At 43.4% G+C, this 24241-nt stretch overlaps 1 protein-coding gene across 1 annotated transcript; it reads left to right on the forward strand.

Moving 5' to 3' along the window:
• Positions 1–1765: 1765 nt before the first annotated feature.
• mgl (megalin) lies at positions 1766–24241 on the forward strand. Its single transcript, XM_011304345.1, has 7 exons — positions 1766–2711; positions 8101–8223; positions 8548–8679; positions 9091–9351; positions 9588–22398; positions 22475–22571; positions 22691–24241. The coding sequence occupies exons 1-7, from the start codon at positions 2546–2548 to the stop codon at positions 22955–22957; spliced, it is 13857 nt and encodes a 4618-aa protein (XP_011302647.1). The 5' UTR covers positions 1766–2545; the 3' UTR covers positions 22958–24241.

Consider the following 24241-nt stretch of genomic DNA (forward strand, 5'->3'; position numbering starts at 1 on the left):
GATCACACTAGGAACTCACGTGAAAAAGAATTGAAATATCAAGAAAAAAAAAAATCGTCATGGCAATTGCACGAGGAATGCCGATGCATCATTACAGCTAGAACAAAATGCCAGTGTAATACCCGATCTGACCTTTATCATTATTGAGTTTGACAACGCAATCATTTATTCCATGATCAACCATCTCCCAAGGAATTGTTTCATCCGCGAAAATTATGTGAGCATGATTGCATTTTGCCGATTTTAGGAGAATTTTTTGAGGATTGATTTGAATTTTAGGGAATCGACGCATCGACCAGTCAGTCCGATCGAAAAATCGTTTGCTTCGCTATGCAAAATTTAAAACGATGTCGATATAGAAACTATGTAATGCCATTGAACGGAAATACGTCACTCAAGTTAACGGTTAATGTTTTTGTACAAGTGATCGCACTGCGAGTCGTTCAGCGCTGGCTCAAATGACCCTAATTAACGTTTCGGAGGAAGTATTCAACTGCGTATTAATAAATCGTCAGCTGGGGATATTGTGTACTGGGGGTCTTTTTTTTTTTGGAAAGTAAAAGTGGGGAGGGTCACAATAATGCCTCAGGTAGGAGGAAACACCTGCCGGTCAAAGGGCACTGATTTCTCAGGTCATTTCAATTCATACCAGGTGATGCGGTCATAGAATTTTTTATCTTCATTCGTTCGAGAAAATAAATTCCTTAACAATGAGTCGGAGAATATTTAAACATTTATTGCTATTCAATGTTTTTACTTGACTGACAGCGCGAGGTGAAGTTTCACACGTTTTCTTTCCGATTTCCGTATGACTGGTTAATCGCGGAAACGCGAGAATCGCTCAGCCTTTAGATTTTATGTCTTGTTTCGAAAATTAGAACAGAGAGCTGGGACCAGTCATATATATTATTTTTTAAATTTGTTAAAAACGAAATGCAGGAAACAGAACAGAAATCAAGAAAACATATTTTTATTTATTTCTCGCTAGAAACTAAAACTTCGGTATTTTTAGCAGACTCATCCTTCAAATATGAGCTTGAGAATATTAAAAACTTTTATAGCAACGAGCAGTTATCGCTGCCGATAACCAGAAGCGGAATTATACATTCTTATGTCCAATTCGTGGAATATAGTGTTAAGAAAATCGGAGTTGTTTTTCTATCTTGGGTAATTCCTCAAAAATGATATTCAACCCTTTGTCTCGTCGCACAGCGACCAGAACATCAATTCTGGACAAGATAATGCATAAAGAGATAAGAGTTTTCGCCGAACCAGAGGAAACTCATTTCCTCCCTGAATTCCAAAAAACCAGCATCGGTCTGTAAAGATATATGGAGAATCATTCACTACCGATTAGTATATCCTCATGAAACTCGTGAATATTCGGCATATATGAAATTCTGAAATGCAACAGATGCAATCGATGATAAATCCTCAAGTAAATAAGCTGAATTACCATGTGTTTGGAATTTTTTTAAATTATGCGAGTTCTTTACGTAATTCAGAATTTCACTCTGCGGGAATCACAAATAATTCTCTCAGAAAATTCGCCGTATTGAACGAACCGATACTTGAAAACTTGTTGACTTTCCTCAGAGTGTCGGTCGTAGACCCGAGGGACAAATCTCCCCCTGGAATGGGCCGATGGAGAATTTAACCTGAGTTTATTACCCCAATCTTTTTTTTTTCAAATTCCAAACGTTCCCCTAGCCAATAAATTCACCCAACGAATCCTATGATGTTTACGATTTTCTGTTTACACCAGTTTTCATCAGTCCAGACTCATTGGTCAGTGGTGAGTTCCAGTTTCGGATGAAATGTATTGGGACGAGTGTTTCCTGTTAATTGGACAAACCGGAGATTCGAGCCGACGATATGTGAGGATTGAAAAAATGGAATTAAAGATTTTTTTTGGATGCAGAGCCTGGGTGTCCCTGGTGGGGATGTTGGTATAGTCGATGAGGGATCGGATGGACGAAAAAAGATGGTATCGGTGGTGGCAACTTGTTGAAGATCCCCAACTCAACTGGAAGGTTGGGTGGGCGCTGAGTACGCGCCACTGTGCCAGTACTGCCAGTCGCCTGGTGACCGCGACCGGGTTAATAACGCGCGTTAGCCATGGATTGAAGAAAAAAATAATAATATATCAATAAACATTGGTGTATACCTGTGTCACCCCCTCCCTTCACGTTTACTTGTGTTGTGATTTTTCCAATCAAACTCAATCTCAAATCTCCATTCCATCCTTTTTTTTTCTCACCATCTTGAGTTGTGCGTTAAATCAACAAAGCGAATTTAAGAAAAAAAAGTTCATTATCAGCTTGAGTCCCAAGACACAGTGAAATTCAAAACAAGCGGGTATCTGTTTGAATTTTCCTGGGTTTGATAGAAATTCATTTTGAAAAATAAAATCAAAAACGATAGGATAAGTGGCTACAGTGGATGGATTGTGTTGGATGTTAAGATAACTGTGGTAAATTAGTACGGTGAAATATATATATATATACATATATATATATTTTTTTTTTGTGAACCGGAGCGCGCGATGCCGGTGGCCGAGATGCTGCCGGGCCTCGCTTCCGGTCTCCTTGATTTTCAAAGCCGTTGCGCTGGACAATATCGACGCAATACAACCTACCAGCTATTATTTATTGCACTTGTCAATTTAGTGCTTGTTCAGACGAGTGTCATCGGGGCTATCAAGGGCATTGGTAATTTACACATTAATACTACTTTCATTGTTGAATTTAATAATGATTAAACTAGACGTAAACGGAGAGCAAGCAACTACTCATTCAATACTCTGTACTTCGTATCAACTCGACCCAGCCATACCCTCACAACTAATTGTTTATTATACTGATGATCCTGTCATGGTGAGTCCACTCTCAGCATCGAGTCATGATGCTCTTCCATTATTCTCTCTCCTGTTGCCACGGTTGTTATTTTCACTTGGAAAGTTTTTCCTCATTCTCGTGATTCTCGAATGTTGAAAAATCAGGATTTTTCCAGGAAGAAACTACAGGGAAAACCAGATATTTCTTTCGTGTGAGCTGGTGGGGCGGGGGTTGAGCAGGGGGAGAAGAGATTTTTGAGGTGAGGGGCACGGTGGAGTCCAAGGTAAAACCTGACTATCTCAAAATATCGTAATAGTCTTATACCAGAGCGTTATGTTTCTTCGTCTCACTGGAGGTGAAAACCGGTTTCTCATCAAGGGGGCCTTACCTCGAAGATCCTTTGGTGCCTTTACGCGTGCGTCATGTACGATCCCCGCACATGGATTCATATTTTCCAATCATTTTAATATCATTGACAAAATCATTCTAGTGATGCACTCTTATTATATTAGTCTCTCTATATTAAGCTGATAACGGTTGATGCGTTCCATGATTGTTCAAATATTCTTGACCGTTTGTTTGCTTTGTCACGTTGACTCACATGATTTTTAAGGCATCTATATTTTATTTATTGGATTTGAATCAATATCTCTCGTGTGAATCGTCGCGCACTATCAAGAGACTTTGTGTCGAGAAAATCAAAAGCTGGAGGCAAATATTGACTCGCATGTCTCCCCCACGTATACAAATGTCTATTTGTCAGTGGTGCATGCATGGAGCAGACTTTTATTAGTTCATATATTTTTTTTCCTTCTTTCTTCGTATCTTCTCTTGTCAAGCATCCAGTGTTTACATTCGCATCATGCGTTTAAGGAGCGAGCAAGAGATACTGCTAATCGCCCATGTATTCTCAGGGACACATGATAATAATTTCATCGCATTCTTCTATTTATTAGATTAATTCGCATTTTCATGGTTATCTAGGCGATTCAGAGGGGAAAAAATAGGGGTGAGATTGGTTGACGATGTCATGACGAAACAGCGATTGCATGAACTTTAGCATCAGGCGTGACCATGACACACCCGAGTGCAAAGCAATGACCCAATCAATTGCTGGTGACAGCTACTTATTTTCCTTAATTAGCATTCATTCATGTTTTATTTATTTTTTTTTTCGCAGATGTGGTTCTTTTTCGTAATTTATTGGGTATTTATTGGTATTTATCTGGCAACGGTGCGCGCTATTCCGAGTGACCGATGTTTACGGGGGAATACCTGAAGACGTGTCCACCTAGGTCTCATGTGCACTTGAACACGTGCTCCAGGGATAAACAAAAAAAAGACTCATCAAGCCCACTGACCTATTGAAGAATAACACCATGACATTTTTTTTTTCTCTCATGCCATGTGGAATCACAGTATTTCCATTTATCCTGCATCATTCTTTTACAATCCGTTGGGCTATTCCACTGGTGAAAGTTTTCACCCAATTCTCGCACTAACTCACGTTCCCCTTGATTACCTGATACCCGAAGAAACTCATTGTTTTTCTTTGTGTATTTTTTAACGCGTGCAGTGGAATATATTGACTTCGGTCGTACGAGTTAAAAATTTTCGCTGATGGATTTATCCTCGGGACGTGATGGATAAGAGAAACGATACATCCTTAACATGCACCATGTCCACTGATGAATTTCACATTCCAAAGATGCTAATCGCGAGGTTTTGTGATGACAAAAGCACGGGTCTGAGGTTTTTCAAGGTAAAACGAGGAGAGGGACAAGGGTGTCACGAGTGGTGCCGCTATCCGATTTTTTATTCAGGTGTCGTTCCACGTGGTGTACCGTGTACATCATCTACTGGTCAAAATGATATCGAGTCGACAAATAAATATCGGTGATATCGTAATTAATCGATCTATGCCAGTGGAAAATAAAGTGGCAAAATACCCGGAGCTATCGGGAAATTAGGTGATTCCGTGTTTATCGGGGAATAACCGTTAGGCGTGGTGAATATTTAATCTCAATCATTTGAGAGTAAATATAGAGTAATTGGTGTTTGTCAGGCTGCGGGTGAATAAAAAAAATAAATACGTGGGTGAGTTGTTGCTCCCTGGTGATAGCGCTCCTCAGGTTGATGGTCTATGATGGTATAACCAGGAGTTGTGTTTAGTTGGTAGAGGTAGACGGACCAGGCCTCTCTCAGTTCATTGACCTCGGACTAGCGGCCGAGCGGATAGCGGGACCCTGGCTCCAATGGTCCCGTCCCGATCGCGTTGGCTTGCCTCTTTTTCTTTTTTTTTTTTATTTCTTTTACCCCCCTCTGTACACCTTTCTTACGTGTACATGGATAGATTTCGAGCGACAAGTTGTTTCGCTCTTATTTCAGTAATAAGTAGGTGATATTGATGGCTAGGAAGGTGGGACCACTTGACCAATCTCGTGTGATCACGCAAAACGAAACTGCAATCTCATGACTCGACAATTGACTTACCCACGATTACCGCAAACTGCACCTGAAAATTGGAACAATTTTTATTTTTTTACTGCATAGAAATATAATGTTGTTAAATTTTTATGGAGTTTGGGCTAGCCTGTGTGGGAGTGTAAATGTCCGGTCGAACTTTCTACGAGTCAAGGGCAGTCTTTGTTATCTTTTTTTTCTTTTTTTTTTCATTTGCATACTCGGTCGTTTATCAAATTCATATGATGAGGAATGATAACCTTCAGTGTCACGGTACAAGTGATAATTGGTTAATAACTCTTACTTTGCATTATTCAGACATGTAATGGTTGTGTGAAGTGTGTGGAGAATCAAAGATCAATTCTAGAGGATGGAGAGGATGGAGAAGTTTTTCAAGCAGCTGGGAGTCGTGTGTAATACCTGTTGAATGTACCTTGCACTGAAGAAGCGCCGGCTCTTCTATTCTCGGCGGTGCAACACAGGTGAAAGCTAAAGTTTTCCCACGTGAAAAAAAAAAATGCCTACCCAAGGGGAGTAGGGGATACGACAGCAATTGCACGACAATTCTCGTATCTCGAGTCGATATAGAGGACTGAGAGATACTTTACTCGGAATGACTTTTTCAAATGGCCAACACAATCGTTCATCTCTCCATCCGTATACCCAGGAGCTCTATTAAGGACGCAATAATTACTTCTTCCATTATTGGATTTTCATACCCTCATTAAACAGCATCATAATTATTTACCTTTCTTGAAATAAAGGAATTACTTTGCACAATCCAAGATGTGAAATGAAAAAGGAATAAAAAAAAGCCGAGAATTGCTGACACGTTGGATCAAACGTGTCTTTTGCAATGTCTCGACGACGAATTTGGTGTACGAGTTTTGTCGCTGGCACACCAAATGTCGTTGACCTTTCTTCTCTCATTCCAGTTGGTAAATCCAGTCGTGTCATTTATACCTGTTAGCCGCAACGTGGCGTTGCAGCTTGCATTTATCCACATATTGTTAATCATCTAATACCTCACGGTATTCCCCATTCCACCCTTTGATTACATGAAATTTTATTATTGCTGAGTACAAATTCAATGACAGTTAACGCCCGGACGCAATAATGGACACACTGGCGACTTCCTCCCATTGACAAGACAACCGACTATGTGCGCTTCTTTTCCTTTCACCTGTTGACTCCATTCATCTTTTTTCCTCCCTCAGTCTCCTCCCCCATGAGTTTCTCCTCTCAACTCCAATTGTTCCTCTCAATCTCTATTATCATGACATTTAGGATATATATATTTTTTTTTTGTTCGAAAGGCTACACTCAACGAGTCAATTATGCCACCGTACCATCGAATAATTCGTTGAATCAAATTATTCGTAACATCGAGGTCGTTGAATCAATTCCGTAGCCACTGTACTCGATATGTTAAAAAAAAAAGAGAGGGGAGACAATTGACATACTCTCACAGTGTAATAACACACGTACGTATTGACCAATGGACGAAATATAATAGAGTATCGAAAGAAATGAAGATGATCGCCGAGGGTGTCTCGTGACATTAATCGAATTATTCAATTTGCTACACCGTGATCTAGATTTCTCGAGGGGCTTTAATATTTTTCCTGTTCGATATTGGAAAAATTACTCTGGAATAATGCCTGTGGATTTTTGTCTGTCCCCATTATATCATTTATGAAATAAAGTGGAGTGAATAAAATGAATAGAACGGATTTAAAAAAATTTTTGTCCATTGAGGGAGAAGACAAATGTTGAGATAGGGATTCTGGTTAATGGTGTGGCTTTTGAAAATAGTTTGTCTCGGTTGTTTTCACTCCCTACCAGTAGTAGAGGCTTTACCACGAGACCTCGCGGTACCAGGCTGTGCAGCCGAGGTGCCTGGCACGAGAGCCCCAGCCCCAACACTACAGAGAACCCGAGACTACAAACCGCTCTGTTACTGCACTTCGGAAGACCTACCATCGCATAGGCATACTCAACTTCACTTTATCTCATTGCAACCTCATGCCATCTCTCGCTCCTCTCTATTCCCCCCTATTTTTTTTTTACTCTGCCTTTTCCTTCTCACTCGGAATCTTTAAGATTCTTCGAGGGGAATCATTCTTACACGCAGCATAATCTCAGTCTCATCGTCTTACTTTCAAAGGTCTCACTACAGTGTATTAAACACTCGGTGCATCACGTAAAAATTGAGAGGGGGATACCTAGGTGATTACCTATGCATCAATGCCCCTCTGGCTATTCAGATGCCAAATGCATGATAGGCTTGGTGGACAACTGCACAAGCCCTTCGTCATCTGTCTGTCCAGATTTTTACGTTGGAATTCAGATTTTTACGTTGGAATTCAGATTGGTACTCGTATGATGCAACACTCACTGACACAAATCAAAGAACATCGTCAATCTCTTCTGCTCCAGTAAATGTTGTAGTTTATCCTCTTCTTCTGGGGACTATTAAAAAATTTCACCTCGTTCAAGTCTGTAGTTTTTATTGATTAAATAGTGGGGTAATTAAATATTTACGGAGGATATTTCAAAGATCAATTACGATGGAGTTGTTTGAGGTGTATGTTGTGATTCGAGGGGGTGATTTAATGCATTAGTTCACGAGGTTTTTAATGGTCTTATTTTTAATAGGTAAAAATGGAAAATGTGAAAGGGTTTTATATGGAAAGTAATGATGACCCTTTCACCTATCACGACTGTACTCTTCGATCGTTATTTCTTCATAATTTTTTTTATTCTCCTTGAAATCTACTCTCTTGTCATTCTTTAATAGACGATGGAGCTGGCTGTGGAACGGGAATGTTCAGGTGTTCGGACGGAAAGTGCATACAGCAACTTGCGGTATGCAACTATCAGAAGGACTGCGAGAATGGCGAGGACGAAATGCAGTCGTGTCGTAAGTTGAATTATTTACCATTACTATGCATATTATTTTTTATCATAAAAATAATGCTGATTGTTCCACCACCGGATGAGGAAACATCGAAATTCTAGCTGTAGGTACTTGATTATTTCCGGCATGCGAGAGTGATTCCACTTCCGCTTATAGAAAATAGTTCATAAGTTTATTATTTCGAGAGAAGGTGATTTTTTATTGGATATTTAATCGACGATAAAAAAATATCAGTAACTCGATTTATGTGATTTTAGTACTTCGTTAATGAATGCGTTATGTTTATGTATATTTGATTGGTTTAACTCAGTGATTATTATTTCTCAGCACCACCTGAGTGTGAGGCGGGTCAATTGTCCTGCAGCCAGTACATTTTCAACAAAACTTATTGCATACCCCAACACCAAAGATGCGACAGAACGGTAGACTGCGTGGATGGGACGGACGAGGCCGGATGCAGTGAGTAACGTCTGAATTTTCCACAGACTTGACTGCATTATAATATTAAGTCGTCTCTCATTATCTACATTACTTATTTCCCATATTGACCGGAAATGGGTTGATCAAGATAGAGTGAGAAAACATACGATAGAAAAAATAAAATAAAATTATCCATAACGTTAACATTCGTCAGACACACATCAATCGTGTCTTCACTTGGTCAATGCCAAGGTCATTGAGAATAATAAAATTCCCATAGTGAGATATCACGCAAGGTCTTTTATCATTGAATTTGTGTCACATGTCACCAATCGCCAAGGACGCGTAAAAGAGAATAGCATATCAATGGTTCTCATCGGCTTTTACAAATTCAACAAGTACAGTAATAAATAACTATCAGCGATAGTAATCTGGGATTGTGTTTTTCAGTATACAGAAAATGTCAAGTAGATGATTTCAAATGCAATGGGGGCCTGTCAACCAATGAAGTTTGCATTCCAAAGGAGAAGAAGTGCGACGGCTACTTTGATTGTAGAAATGAAAAGGATGAGGAGGCATGTCCGCTGAATGTGAAACCCGCATGTAGATTGGATCAATTCAGGTGTAATTCGACACAGCGATGTGTCGAGCAAAGTGCAAGGTGCAATCACAAAGACGATTGCGGCGATAACAGCGATGAGGAGCATTGCAGTGAGTTATACTTCACCCAAAACACCGAAAATAAAATTCGACTAAATCGAATTTTGCATTCTTCCTCATGATTTTTACGCCGCTCATTAAATTTCATTGATCAATATTATTCGATTAATTTGGTTAAAAAATTTACCAAATATTTTGAAAAATCAATAAATTCAAGTCATTTGTTGCACAACTGCACAGTTGGTGAATCATTATAATTCGTAAAAGAAAGAAATAATTGTTTTCAGATTTTCCACAGTGCACGATTGAGCAATACAGGTGTGCAAATGCCTTATGCATTCCACTGGTTTTTCGCTGTGACGGTCACAAAGACTGTCCAGATGGTTCGGACGAGAAGTCCTGCAAGGTGACAGTGTGTCCCGACAACAAGTTCATGTGTCCAAAGGGTGGATTAGATGGCAAGCCCCTGTGCATCGAGAGATCTCAGGTCTGCGACACTAAAGCTGACTGTGCAGATGACGCTGACGAAGTTGCTGCATGTTCCAAAGACGCTTGTCCCTCATTAAGATGTACCCACAACTGTCGAGCCTCCCTCACTGGTGGTACCTGCTACTGCCCCGAGGGATTTATACTCGCCAATGACTCTGGCATTTGCATCGATAGAAATGAGTGCAATGAGTGGGGATACTGCGAGCAACTCTGCGAGAACACCGAGGGCTCGTACGTATGCAAATGCGCTCCTGGATATAATCTAATTGGTCGTAACAAGTGTCGTGCCCAGAACAATCAGCACTGGCCAGCTGTTGAACTCTTGCTAGCCCAGGATCGTGCACTCTGGCGTATGTACGCAAATAATAATAATCGTACACTAGTGGCTAATACCACTGGTGCTAGTGGTGTTGATTACCTATTCTCGGAGAATCTCTTGTTTTGGAGCGATATAAAAACGAGAAAAGTTCACTCTCAACCCCTGTCACTGGCTGACTCAGCCGCTGAACAAGTCGATATATCACCACCTGGATCATGGTCTCCAGTGGCGATTGCTGTTGATTTCATCGGTAGAAAACTCTATGTCGTCGACTCAATCGTCCAGAAGATCGATGTGTTCGAATTGGATGGTCGCTACCATGGAATAGTCCTTGGTTCAAATCTCACTAGTCCTGCGGATATCGCTCTCGATCCCACTGTTGGCCTCATGTTCATTGCTGACAATAAACAAGTACTCCGTGCCAATATGGATGGAACTAATGCATTTTCAATCATATCTGAAGCTGCCTACAAGGTATCCGGTGTTGCTGTCGATATGATTGCCAAGAGAATTTACTGGTGTGACTCTTTACTCGATTACATAGAGACAGCTGACTACAAGGGCGGAAAAAGGGTGATGGTGCTGAGGGGATCGCAGGTACCTGCCCCCACGAGACTTACAGTTTTTGAAAATCAGGTTTACTGGACTGACAGCACAAAACAGGCTGTCATGAGCACTGATAAGAACGTGGGAGATGGAAATATCGATATTATATTCAAAGTTCGTGATGCAAAGGCTATTAAGGCTCTTCATCCTCTCGTTCAGGATGCTGGAAATATAAAAAATCCTTGTGGTAATAACAATGGTGGATGCCAGCACATGTGCATTGTCACTGCTGCTGGAGGTAGAGAAAGTGGGCTGGGGTACAGGTGTGCTTGTAACATTGGCTGGAGGTTATCGAGTGATCTGAGAAATTGTAATTTAGTTCAGGAGTTCTTGATGTACTCCCAGCAGAGGTTCATCAAGGGAAGGGTTCTGGACCCCGTGATGGAGGGATTCAGTGATGCTATCCTTCCAGTTGTATCCAGACGCGCTAGATTCGTCGGGCTGGACTACGATGCACACGAGCAGTATATATACTACAGTGATGTTCTCCAGGACGTTATATACAGGGTACATCAGAATGGAACTGGTAGAGAGATCGTTTTAGCCAGTCAGAATGAGGGGGTCGAAGGTCTGGCAGTCGACTGGGCAGCCAAGAATCTGTATTATATTGACTCAAGAAAAGGAACGCTCAATGTTTTGAGCACGAGAAACGTCACGTATAGGAGAACCCTGCTCAAGAACTTGAAGAGGCCAAGGGCCATTGTTATCCATCCAAATCACGGATATATATTTTTCTCCGAGTGGGATCGCCCTGCAAACATCAGTCGCGCTCACGCTGATGGATCTAGTCTCGTGGTATTCAAGAACTTGACTCTGGGATGGCCCAATGGTCTCGCCATCGACTTCACTAAAGACAGGCTGTACTGGTGCGATGCATTACTGGATCATGTTCAGCACTCGAATCTGGATGGAGGCGATGTGAAAACCATCAGTCCAAGGTTAATAAGACACCCATTCTCGATTGCTATTCATGAGCAGTGGATGTATATTACTGACTGGAGATTGGATGCAATCATTCGATTGCACAAGGAAACAGGCCAGCAAGAGGCTATCCTCGTGAGAGAACCAGCTACTAACAGATTATATGGGGTCAAGGTCTTCAGTAGAGATATTCAGAAACCCTCGGATCATCCGTGTTCTATTAACAACGGTGGCTGTGAGAAACTCTGCTTCGGCATTCCTCAGAACATCTCAAGCAGATACCCAGGACTCCCTCAATTGTCAAGGGTCTGTGGATGTCCCTATGGAGAACGACTGATGCCCAATGAGAGAACCTGCACGTCAGATCCCAAAGCCGAGCCTCCGGTTCAAGCCTGCCCCAATCCTTGGGATTTCACCTGTGCTAATCAACGGTGCGTACCTCACTCCTGGGTGTGCGACGGCGATGACGACTGTCTGGATAATAGCGATGAAATGCAAAACTGCACGAAACCCACTTGTACAACAAATGAGTTCCAGTGTAAATCAGGAAGGTGTGTCCCCATGAGTTTCAAGTGTGACTCTGAAAACGACTGTGGAGACTACAGTGATGAAGCCAATTGTCCGAATGTCACATGTAGCGCAAGTCAATTTGCTTGTGACAATAATCGTTGTATACCGGCCTCCTGGAAGTGTGACTCTGAGAATGATTGTGGGGACAGCTCCGACGAAGGGGAATTTTGCGCTGCTAAAACCTGCGCGTATTTCCAATTCACATGTCCGAGGTCGGGCCATTGTATCCCCCAGTCTTGGGTGTGCGACGGAGATAATGATTGCTTTGATCAACAGGACGAGATGGATTGCCCACCAGTTACTTGTCTGAGTACACAGTTTACATGCGCCGATCGAAAAATGTGTGTTCTAGAGTCATACAAGTGTGACGGACTGTCAGATTGCAACGATGGGAGTGATGAGCTTGGCTGTCCATCATTGGCACCCGATCAGTGCAATCCCGACAAGCAGTTCCAGTGCGTGAGCTCTGGTGTCTGCATTCCCAAGAGCTGGTACTGCGATAGAACACCTGATTGCAATGACAAGTCAGACGAGCCAGAGTCCTGCGGTCAAAGACCAGATGAGTGCCCCGTTGGGTACTTCAAGTGTGTCAATCCGGTCAATCAGAGTTGTGTTTTCAAAACGTATATCTGTGATGGTAAAGACGACTGTGGCGATGGCTCCGACGAAGATCCTCTCCTCCATGCTTGTGCACCGCCACCCTTCAAATGTGATTCAAACCAGTGGCCGTGTCCTGGAGTGACTGGACGTTGCGTCAATCTGACCAGTGTCTGCGATGGTAAACCAGATTGCCCGAATGGTGGAGACGAGGGCTGGGGCTGTGATCTCACTGAATGCAGTCATCAGGGTGGGCTCTGCAGCAATGGATGCATTCAAACACCTGTCGGAGCTGAGTGCACATGTCCAATGGGCGAGGAGCTTGACAAGGATGGTTACAACTGTCGCGACAGAGACGAGTGTGATCCACCTGGTTTGTGTTCTCAAACGTGCACAAATACCAAAGGGAGTTATGCCTGCAGTTGCAACGATGGGTACAAACTGGAAGCTGACAATCACACATGCAAGGCATTCAATCACTCGGCCGCCTTCCTCATCATTTCAAATCGTCACACAATTCTGGTTGCTGATCTTCAGGAGCAGGCACTCGAGAGAGTGCCTATCAATGTCGAGAATGTTGTGGCAACTGCCAGTAACATGCAGACTGGAACAATCTTCTGGTCGGATATGAAATTGAAGAAGATTTCGCGTCTGGAGAAGGGAGGAGATCCCCAGGACGTGGTTTCTACTGGGCTGGATCTCGTTGAGGGACTGGCTTACGACTGGATCGGCAAAAATCTCTATTGGTTGGACTCAAAGTTGAATACAATCGAGGTTGTCAGAGAGACTGGCGAGTATCGAATGGTTCTTGTTAAGGAAAATATAACTCAACCCAGGGGTATGTGTCTCGATCCCAGCGCAGACTCGAAGTGGCTATTCTGGACCGACTGGGGGGAAAATCCTCGGATTGAGAGAATTGGAATGGACGGTACGAATAGATCCACCATCATCAGCACTAAAATCTACTGGCCCAATGGGCTCGCACTGGATATCGCCAACAAGCGAGTTTATTTCGCAGACAGCAAGTTGGACTTCATCGATACTTGCAAGTACGATGGCTCTCAGAGGATTCAAGTACTCGCTAGCTCTCACTATCTGCTTCATCCTCACTCATTGACTCTCTTCGAAGACACAATGTACTGGACTGACAGGCAATTGAATCGAGTTTTATCAGCTCACAAGTTCAAGGGAACCAATCAGACTGTCGTATCTCATCTGATCTCACAACCATTGTCAATTCATGTTCATCATCCGGTACTTCAGCCCATGTACACTAGTCCCTGTAACAATGCCAATTGCCAGCATCTGTGTCTCCTTTCCCCAAGTACTCCGTTGGGCTACACCTGCAAGTGTCTCATCGGTTTTAAATCCCTACCCGATGGCAGATGCATCGAGGAAGAAGTCCCGTACGTCATGGTCCTTCGAGGCTCGCAGATTGTCGATATCTCGTTGACCCCAGGAGACAGCAAAACAGGATACATCACACCTGTCGTTGGAATTGATGGTGGTGCTCTCATAGATTACGATAGAAGAGATAGAGTCATTTATTGGTTGCAGACGAGAGACGGGGACGATGAGAACGGCACAATTTACACGATTCCTTACATCGGAGGAAATAAAACACAATTCCCCAATCCTGCTGGTGATCCGGGTATCGTTGGATCTCCATCAACCATGGCGTTCGATTGGTTGGGAAGGAATTTATTTATCGGCAATAAATTTGCATCAAATATCGAAGCCATTAAAATCGATGGTGAGCCTAGATACAGAACTATTATTTTGGCCAACGATGGAACCCCGACCTCTGTAGCTAAACCCAAAGCGATGTGTGTTGATCCACTGGAGGGGCATGTTTTTTGGATCGACGAGGGTGGCTTTGGAGTGCCTGAGAAAATCGGCAGGATAAACATGGACGGCACTAACTCTCTCATCCTCATCAACAACACTTACAACCTAGAGGCCATCACTATCGATATCCCCACAAAAAGAATTTACTTCAGCTCGCAATACCCTGCCTCCATCAAATCCGTCACAACTGATGGTCAAAATATTCAGGAAATTCTCTCCAAAACCAATAACATAGCTCTACCAAAAGCCCTCGCTGTTCACGAATCAAAATTATACTTCTTGGATCCAACCTACGATAAAATTGAGAGGGTTGATCTCCCCAGTGGCAGTAACCCCGTCATTCTCGTCGATAACGAATCCACTTTGAAGACTCTCGTGATCTACAAGAAACGCGTCGACGGCTCTCATCCCTGTTTGGTTAATAATGGAGGCTGCGACCAGCTGTGCCTTCCAGCTAATGGAGGAACCAAAGTCTGTGCGTGCAGCATGGGTTACAAGATGAGTGGAGGATCCAAGTGTGAACCATTCAACACATTCGCTGTGGTGACGCAATTGGATGTTGCCAGGGGATACAGCATGACTGATTCGAAAGAAGCTATGGTACCCATTGCAGGCCCTGGTCATCACATTCTCCACATCGATGTCCATTACGCCGCTAATTGGATCTACTGGGTGGAATTCAACAGGGGTGTCTGGAATGGAATTTTCAGGATTCGTCCCAATGGCACCGAGCTCGCACCCGTCGTTAAATATGGAATTGGATCGAATGGCATTCGAGGACTGACTGTCGATTGGATCGCTGGGAATTTATACTTTTCCAATGTCTTTCCACATGATAATTACGTAGAGGTATCGAGGCTCGATGGTAGCAACCGAAAGGTCATCGTAAAAACCACTGCCGATGCTCCGAGAGAACTCGCTGTCAACCCCATCAAGAGAGTGCTTTATTGGATCGACTACGGCCAGTACCCAAAAATAGGAAAATGTCATCTAGATGGCAGCGATTGGAAGCCGATAATAACCTCAGGTGTAAGCACCCCTCGAGATATCACAATTGATCCTGTGACACACGATGTCTACTGGGTGGATTCAAAATTGGATATGATCCAGAGAGTCTCGTGGATGGGTGGAAATCAACAAGTCATTCGCAGAAATCTGCCGAACCCGATGGGTGTTGCTATCTTCGGTCCCGATGTTTACTGGGTGGATCGCAATCTCCAGACAGTTTTCAAAGCCAGTAAACAACCCGGAGACATCACTCTCCCAACTCAGGTGCGCACAAATCTACCAAAACTCAGAGATATCTCCATTTTTGACGCCAGTACTCAACCTCAAGATAATTCCAATCCTTGTTCACGCACACCGAATGGTGGCTGCGATCAACTTTGTTTCGCTTATCCAAGTGAGAGTGATCCTAAGTGCGATTGTGCCACGGGAAAACTTGGAGAAGACCGGAAGAAATGCGAGAATGTCGACGAGTACTTGGTGTTCGCTACTAGGACAGAGATCCGAGCAATAAATCTTGACCCAAAATCCACAAACATTCCATTCAAGCCAATAGGGAACTTGACAAACGTTGTTGGTATTGATTTTGATTATCAGGACAAGAAAATCCTCTTTACGCAGATCAGGCCTTGGGCACAGATAGCGTGGATATCTTCAGAGAATCCATCATCAACGGATATTCACAGTATAATCAGCAAAGGCATAAACCCGGAGGGGATATCCTACGATTGGACCCAGAAGAAGGTCTATTGGACAGATTCCTCCAACAACAGTATTTACGCAATGAACATCGACGGTACCGATTTAGTTATGATCGCGCGAGTGGATCGCCCGAGGGCGATAGTCGTCGATCCCTGCAGTGGTTCGTTATATTATACCGACTGGGGACGCTTTGGCACATCCGGCAAAATATTCCGCACGACAATGGCTGGTTCACTTAAAAATGCTATCATCGACAAGGATTTGTCCCAACCGAGTGGTCTAGCTATCGATTACGACGACAAAATGCTGTATTGGACTGACGCTGTCAGAGAAAAAATCGAACGCTCTGATTTGGATGGGAAAAATCGAGAGGTACTCGTCAGCGCTACAATCTATCCCTTCGCAATAACCGTCTTCAGGGAACATATTTATTGGACTGATCTTCAGCTCCGAGGTGTTTATCGAGCGGAGAAATATACGGGATCCGACAAAGTGGAAATGGTAAAACGCCTGGAGGACTCACCGCGGGATCTTCATATATTTTCTGTTGCTAAACAACAGTGCAGTGTCAATCCCTGTCTCATTAATAACGGTGGCTGCTCGCAGTCCTGTCACCCAGGACCCGATGGACGTGCAGAGTGCAAGTGCGATGACAACAGTAGACTCGTCAACGAGGAGAGAATGTGTGTGCCAAAAAATATCGTCTGCGATGCCAACAAATTTTCGTGCAGAAACGGTAAATGTATTTCACGAATGTGGGCTTGCGATGGAGATGACGATTGTGGAGATGGTACTGACGAGGACAAACAGTACTGCTCTCACCACTCGTGCAGTCCGAACGAGTTCAGATGCAATAATGGAAGATGTATATTCAAAACGTGGAAGTGCGATCACGAGAATGATTGTCGAGATGGGAGTGATGAGGAGGGTTGTATTTATCCACCTTGCGCAGCTGGTGAATTCACATGCGCTAACTACCGCTGCATTCCCCAAGCCCAGGTGTGCAATGGTGTCAACGATTGCAAGGATAACGTTACATCTGACGAGACACACGAGAGATGCCCAAGAAATAATACGTGCGCTCCCACTCATTTGCAATGTAAGACGACGAATATATGCGTCGAGCCTTACTGGCTATGCGATGGTGATAATGACTGCGGTGATAACAGCGACGAGGATCCAATCCACTGCGCCCAGAGGACCTGCCCTCAGAACAGTTTCAGATGTCCCAATCACAGGTGCATACCCGCAACGTGGTACTGCGATGGAGATGACGATTGTCTGGACGGCAGTGACGAACCACCTGGTTACTGTCAATCAGAAGGACGCACTTGCTTCGGAGATCTATTTACCTGCGACAATGGCAATTGCATTCCGAGGATTTACATCTGTGATGGGGACAACGACTGCCTCGATAACTCGGATGAGGACGAGAGGCATCAGTGCAACGACAGAAAGTGCGATGAAGAGACGGAATTCACGTGTGAAGCTAACAAAGTCTGGAACAAGGCGCAGTGCATACCCAAGAAGTGGCTCTGCGACGGTGACCCAGACTGTGTGGATGGAGCCGATGAGAACGTTACACTTCATCACTGCCCTCCAACTCCACCTTGTCCGGAAAATCAGTTCTCATGCAACAATGGGCGATGCCTAAACAAGAATTGGCTCTGCGATCACGACAACGATTGCGGGGACGGCAGCGACGAGGGGAAATTCTGCAACTCCCAGTATAAAACATGCTCCCCACAGGAGTTCACGTGTCGTAACTTCAAGTGCATCAAGTCCCAATTCAAGTGTGATGGACAGAACGATTGTGGAGATAACTCTGACGAAATCAATTGCGCACCGAGTAAAAACACAACGTGCCCCAATCCATTGGATTTCAGGTGCCGAAGTGGTATGTGCATAAGTCAACAGCTGGTTTGCAATAAAGAGCCTGATTGTCCTGATGAAGACGACGAACCACTTCACTGTAACATCAATGAGTGCACGAGAGTGGAGTTGAATCAGTGTGGCCACTTGTGTATAGACACACCAACGAGTTATTATTGCGAGTGCAGTCCAGGATACAAACTCCTCGACGATGGTAAAGCCTGCGCTGACATCGATGAGTGCATTGAGACACCATCGGTGTGCAGTCAGCAATGTGAGAATACACCTGGTGGATTCTACTGCAAGTGCAACGATAAATGGTATGAGAGAGCTGCCGACGAGCACACATGCAAGCGTCGGGACAAGATCGAGCCCTGGATCATCTTCACAAACAAGTACTACGTCAGGAACATATCCATTGACGCATCTAAATATGCAGTTATGCATCAGGATTTGATTAATGTTGTGGCCCTCGATGCAGACTATGCAACGCAAATGTTATACTTCTGTGATGTAACTGCCAAAACAATTTATCGAGCGCCCATTGGAGGAGGAGAGAGACAAGCAATTATTCGACACGACAGTCTAGGATTGGAGGGAATATCCATCGATTGGGTGGGGAGAAAACTCTACTGGTTGGACAGACACGCTAAACATCTCGACGTCTCTGAGCTCGATGGCTCCAACAGAAAAACACTCAAGAGTGGAATTGCTGATCCGCGGGCTATTGTTGTTCATCCAGGAACTGGCTATCTCTACTTCACATCCTGGCATTTACAAGCGTATATTGGAAAAATGGGAATGGACGGGAGTAATTTCACGAGGATCCTGACGTGGGCTGATGACATCGCATGGCCAAATGCCCTAACCATCGATTACTTCACTGATCGAATTTTCTGGGCTGATGCTCATCTCGATTATATTGCATTTGCCGATCTCGATGGTCACAATAGGAGAATCGTTCTCTCCGGAGCTGCAGTTCCGCATGTCTTTGCTATTACGGTATTCGATGACCACATCTTCTGGACAGATTGGAATCTCAAGGCCATCAGCCGAGCAGACAAGTTCTCTGGGGACAATCTCCGAGTGCTTCGGAATACGACACATCGACCTTATGATATCCACGCGTACCATCCCCTGAGACAGTTGCCCTACGTTAATCCGTGCGCCGATAATAACGGCGGTTGCTCTCATCTATGTCTCATTTCCCCACCTCGATCATCTTATCTCCTGGAAAATTATGGACAACCCGGTGTCACTACGCATCAGTGCGCCTGTCCCAATCAATTCTTCCTCGATAAGGACAATAAGACTTGTATCTCTAATTGCACAGCGGGTCAGCATCGGTGTGGATCACCCGAGGAGAAATGCATTCCGTGGTTCTACAAGTGTGACGGCGAGAGGGACTGCGCCGATGGCTCGGATGAACCAGCATCTTGTCCCAAACGCGTGTGCAGAACCAGTGTATTCCAGTGTGCCAATGGAAATTGCACACCCAGTCTGACGGTTTGCGATGGAACTGATGACTGTGGTGACAAGAGTGATGAGGCTAATTGCTCCCACGAATGCGGAGAGCTAGAGTTCAAATGTAAATCCAGTGGAAGGTGTATACACGCCTCGTGGAAGTGTGACGGAGACGCCGATTGCAAGGACGCTAGCGACGAGGACCCGGCAATTTGTCACAATAGAACATGCGATCCGAATACTGAGTTCAGTTGTAGAAATGGTAAGTGCATTCCCAAATTATGGATGTGTGATTTCGATGATGACTGCGGGGATGACAGCGACGAGCCTGCGTTCATCTGCCGTCAGAAGAATTGTACGAAGGGGTGGCAGCGTTGTCCGGGCCATGCCAACTACAGGTGCATACCCAAGTGGTTGTTCTGCGATGGGAAGGACGACTGTCGGGATAAATCAGACGAACTGCCAGAGAGCTGTCCTGTTTGCGATCCAGATGCAGAATTCAAGTGTTCGAATCATCGATGCGTTCCCAAACAGTGGCTATGCGATTTTGCTGATGACTGTGGAGATGGAAGTGATGAAGCCGAGGCTGTGTGCAAGGGCAAATACAGATCGTGCTCGGAGTCGGAATTCAGGTGTTCCAATGGCAAATGCATCGCGTCGAGATGGAGGTGCGATAGCGAGGACGATTGTGGGGATAACAGCGATGAGATCGAATGTAAGACCTTCGTGTGTCAGAATGATACGTATCAATGTGCCAGCGGTCATTGTATCGCCTCCCATTTGTGGTGCGATGGTACGAGAGATTGTCGTGATGCCAGTGATGAGATTGGCTGTCCGCCGAGATATCCCGATGGCCGTTACTGTCCACAATCCAGATTCCAGTGTGACAATAATCTTTGTGTTTCACTGTCCGATCGTTGTGATGGAAGCGATGACTGCGGTGATGCGTCCGATGAGAGCCCCACACTCTGCGCCACCTTTACATGCGACATCGTCCGAAGATTCCCATGCAACAATCACCGGTGCATACCTCGGTACCAGCTGTGCGATGGCATTGACAATTGTGGCGACGGCTCCGACGAGAATAATTTAACAATGTGCACGAAACGTGTACGCCCATGCGATCCTATAGTCGAATATCAGTGTGCGAATAAAAAATGCATCGAGAGAACTAAAATCTGTGATAACTCCGACGACTGCGGTGACGAATCCGATGAGCGAGGCTGTCATCCGAATAAACCCTGCAATCCAGTAAATAAGGGTGGCTGTGCGCACTACTGCCAGAATGTAACCGACGGTGGTTACATATGCGCCTGTTACCCAGGCTACATAACATCCACAGATAATAATAAACAGTGCGAAGATATTAACGAATGTACAACAGGCAGTCATCACTGCTCACAGCAATGTACGAATGTCAAAGGTGGATTCTCGTGCTCTTGCACTGACGGTTTTACAATAGTCGATAATCACAGTGGTGTTTGTCGAGCTGATAATCAAGAAACACAATTGCTCTTCGCCAGTGGTCCTGACATACGCGCGTACAGCCTCCACAGGAAGGAAGAGATACCTGCAATTGCCAATGAGAAACGCATTCGATCCATCGATATCGATCCCAAAATGGAATATGTATTCTGGATAAATTCTCACGATAACACGATTAAACGGTCGTACATGATAAATGCCAAAGAGGGACAGGCTAAAATAGGATACGCCCAGGATTTGAATATCCAGAGTGACGCTGAGCCAGTTAGTATCGCGGTTGATTGGATATCGGATAATCTCTATTGGGGTGAGGTTGATACTAATGCACCACTGCAGTTTGGTAGAATAATGGTTGCTAAATCAGATGGGCGATATCGCAGGAGTCTTATCACAATGGGACTTGAAAATCCGGTGGCAATAGCTGTGGATCCGGAATTGGGGAGACTTGTGTGGGCGGATGCTGGGGCTCAACCGAAGATTGAAATCGCTTGGATGGATGGTAGTAGACGGGCACCTCTGGTTTCTAGACACTTGGGTAGACCCTCGGCTTTGACCATTGATTATTCCATGTACCATACTATTTATTGGGCGGATAGTAAACTCAATGTTATTGAGTCAATTGAACCGGATGGATCGAATAGAAAAGTCATCATCAAGGGAGAGTCCCTCAAACATCCGATATCCCTCGATGTCTTTGAGAATAATCTCTTTTGGGCTACTAAATACACTGGAGAGGTCCTCAAACAGGATAAATTTGGACGGGGAGTCGTGGAAATTATCGCTAAGAATTCGGTGACTGGGGGTGGAGTTAAGATTTATCATTCTTTGAGGTATAACACCACTCTACGGCCTCCATGCAAGAGTGATAGCTGTTCGCATCTTTGCGTTGGCATTCCCTCAGGATACAGGTGTCTCTGTCCAGACTCGGCTGGTGCACATCTACCACAGATCAGTGAGAGAATTTGTGATGCCACTGTTGAGAGACCTAAGCCATCGCCGAGGATATGCCCGTGTCGAAATGGAGGAGTTTGCATTACTGATGATAATAATGAACTGCAATGTCTCTGTGGTATTGACTTCCACGGGGAGCATTGCGAGGTCAATCTCAGGGCCTCGAGGGCCAGCGGTTCTACTGCTGCCATCGTTATTCCTATTGTCGTGTGTTTGCTCATTTTATTTGCTGCTGCTGGTATTTTTATTGTTCTGAAAAAACGACCTTTGTGAGTATTCCTCGAGATAAGGGCTTGGTTGTCGTTTTCAGAGCTACTTATTTTTCAATCCGTTATTTCTTTGTAGTGGAAAACCTGGGGGACTTGGTGGCTTGACTGCTCAAAGTGTTTCCTTCAGACAGGGCAGCAATGTGGAATTTGGAGGGCCGGCTCACGAAAGAATGGTGAGTTACCGATGGAAAATATTATTATGCCGATTTTTATGAAGATGATAAAATATCGGATACAATAAATCGGATAATAAATAAAATGTCGGAACAATGGGCGCATTTAATTATTCCAGGAACCTCTCGATGTTGAGTACAATCTTGGTGACGTAAGCACGAAGAATCGTGATTTCAGCAATCCAATGTACGACGCAGTTAATCAAGAATCCACAAACGGAACGACAAGTTCAATATATGAAGTACCAGCTGAGATGAAACCGTCAACAATTCAACACAAAGAGCCACCCCAGTTGCACCTCAAACGGCGTGAATTAGATCCCACGCCTATTGACTCAGGCAAGGATACCCAGCAGTTGGTGGAGGAAGACAAATCCGAATGCTAGGTGTCCGTAAATAAAAAAAAATAAAAATATCATTCAGTAAATGATGATTGTTCACACCTATTGTAGCTTGGATACGTGAGTCTTCCCGATAAATATAAAAATTGGCAGCTTCTCTAATGTTATTCATCATCGAATGATTGTTGGGTTTATATACATATATATGGATGTTAATTAAAAATCTGTTTTTTTTTTCGTCTCAAGCTACGATAGGCACGATATGATTGTGTCATTATTTTATTTTTTATTAGGTGTGATTTTGTAAGTCTTTGTAAATATTATGACTATGAAAAATATTAATTTTTATGTTATCCGTGTACCATAAAAACGCAACCACCACATTCCACTATTTTTTTTTTCTCTTTCTTTCTATTCGAAGGCTGCTGAACCCAAGGATTATAGTGATAGCGCGAAGAAAAATATATATATATTTTTGTCTTGTTGGAAGTGGAGTTGATATAAATATTATGTATACAATTATAACTATGTATTGAGTGGAAAAGCAAATGTAAAATGGAATAAGTAGGACCAAGAAATTAATATAGTTCGATGAGAGATTTTTTCTTTGATTTGAGAGGAGCTTAGGGAATTAGGACTGAAAGAGATGATGCTATGATGATTAATAGCGGCCAAAATCACGTGCGCATGATGTATTTTTTTTTTTTTAATTTTTCTTAGTTGGTTTTTATGGTGACTGGACTGGCTTAATTTTTCAAATTTTGAATTATTACGTTTGTTTTTCTATATTTCTATTCCCCTCTCCCTCTCTAAGACGTCCTATTAAACATTATTGATTATTGTAGATGTTAAAGATGAAGTTGAAAAAACAAAAAGTATATGAATAAATGTTTTCTTATAGAGTGTCAACATTCAGAATCATTTGGTCGGCCTCAGCGACATTGATTGTACATTCTAGTTCTCATTTTATCTACATTTTTGTACTGCAACATTGTGGCGTTAGACAATCCAAATTTATCATTTTTAATTCCCTCTATATTCGATAATAATTGCCAAGACGCTAATGAGACCACTGTGCACAAATAATTATACACAAACAAAATAAATTTCATAAATAAACATATATTTTTCTATGACAGAGGGTGAAAGAAAAATCGGTTGACACTGGGCCGGATCCTAACAGTCAAATTATTCCTCCTATCTTCCATCAGTATTTACTGTTATTAGAAGAATCAAATTAACGAATTAGCCAAGAATGAGAAACTAATTGTTAATATATTGTGCAAATATCAAACTGAAACCGTCCAACAATAAAATTTGAAGAAAATA

The sequence above is a fragment of the Fopius arisanus genome, unplaced genomic scaffold, assembly GCF_000806365.1.
Source record: "Fopius arisanus strain USDA-PBARC FA_bdor unplaced genomic scaffold, ASM80636v1 scaffold00037, whole genome shotgun sequence".
Classification (NCBI taxonomy): Eukaryota; Metazoa; Arthropoda; class Insecta; order Hymenoptera; family Braconidae; genus Fopius; species Fopius arisanus.

What these genes read in the sequence shown, in the direction of transcription:
- mgl (XM_011304345.1), top strand. Translation starts at nt 2,546, where the DNA reads ATGCCGGTGGCCGAGATGCTGCCGGGCCTCGCTTCCGGTCTCCTTGAT. An exon ending in CGGGGCTATCAAGGGCATTG is followed by an intron (nt 2,712 to 8,100) that starts GTAATTTACACA and finishes ATTCTTTAATAG; the next exon opens with ACGATGGAGCTGGCTGTGGA. An exon ending in CAGCGATGAGGAGCATTGCA is followed by an intron (nt 9,352 to 9,587) that starts GTGAGTTATACT and finishes AATTGTTTTCAG; the next exon opens with ATTTTCCACAGTGCACGATT.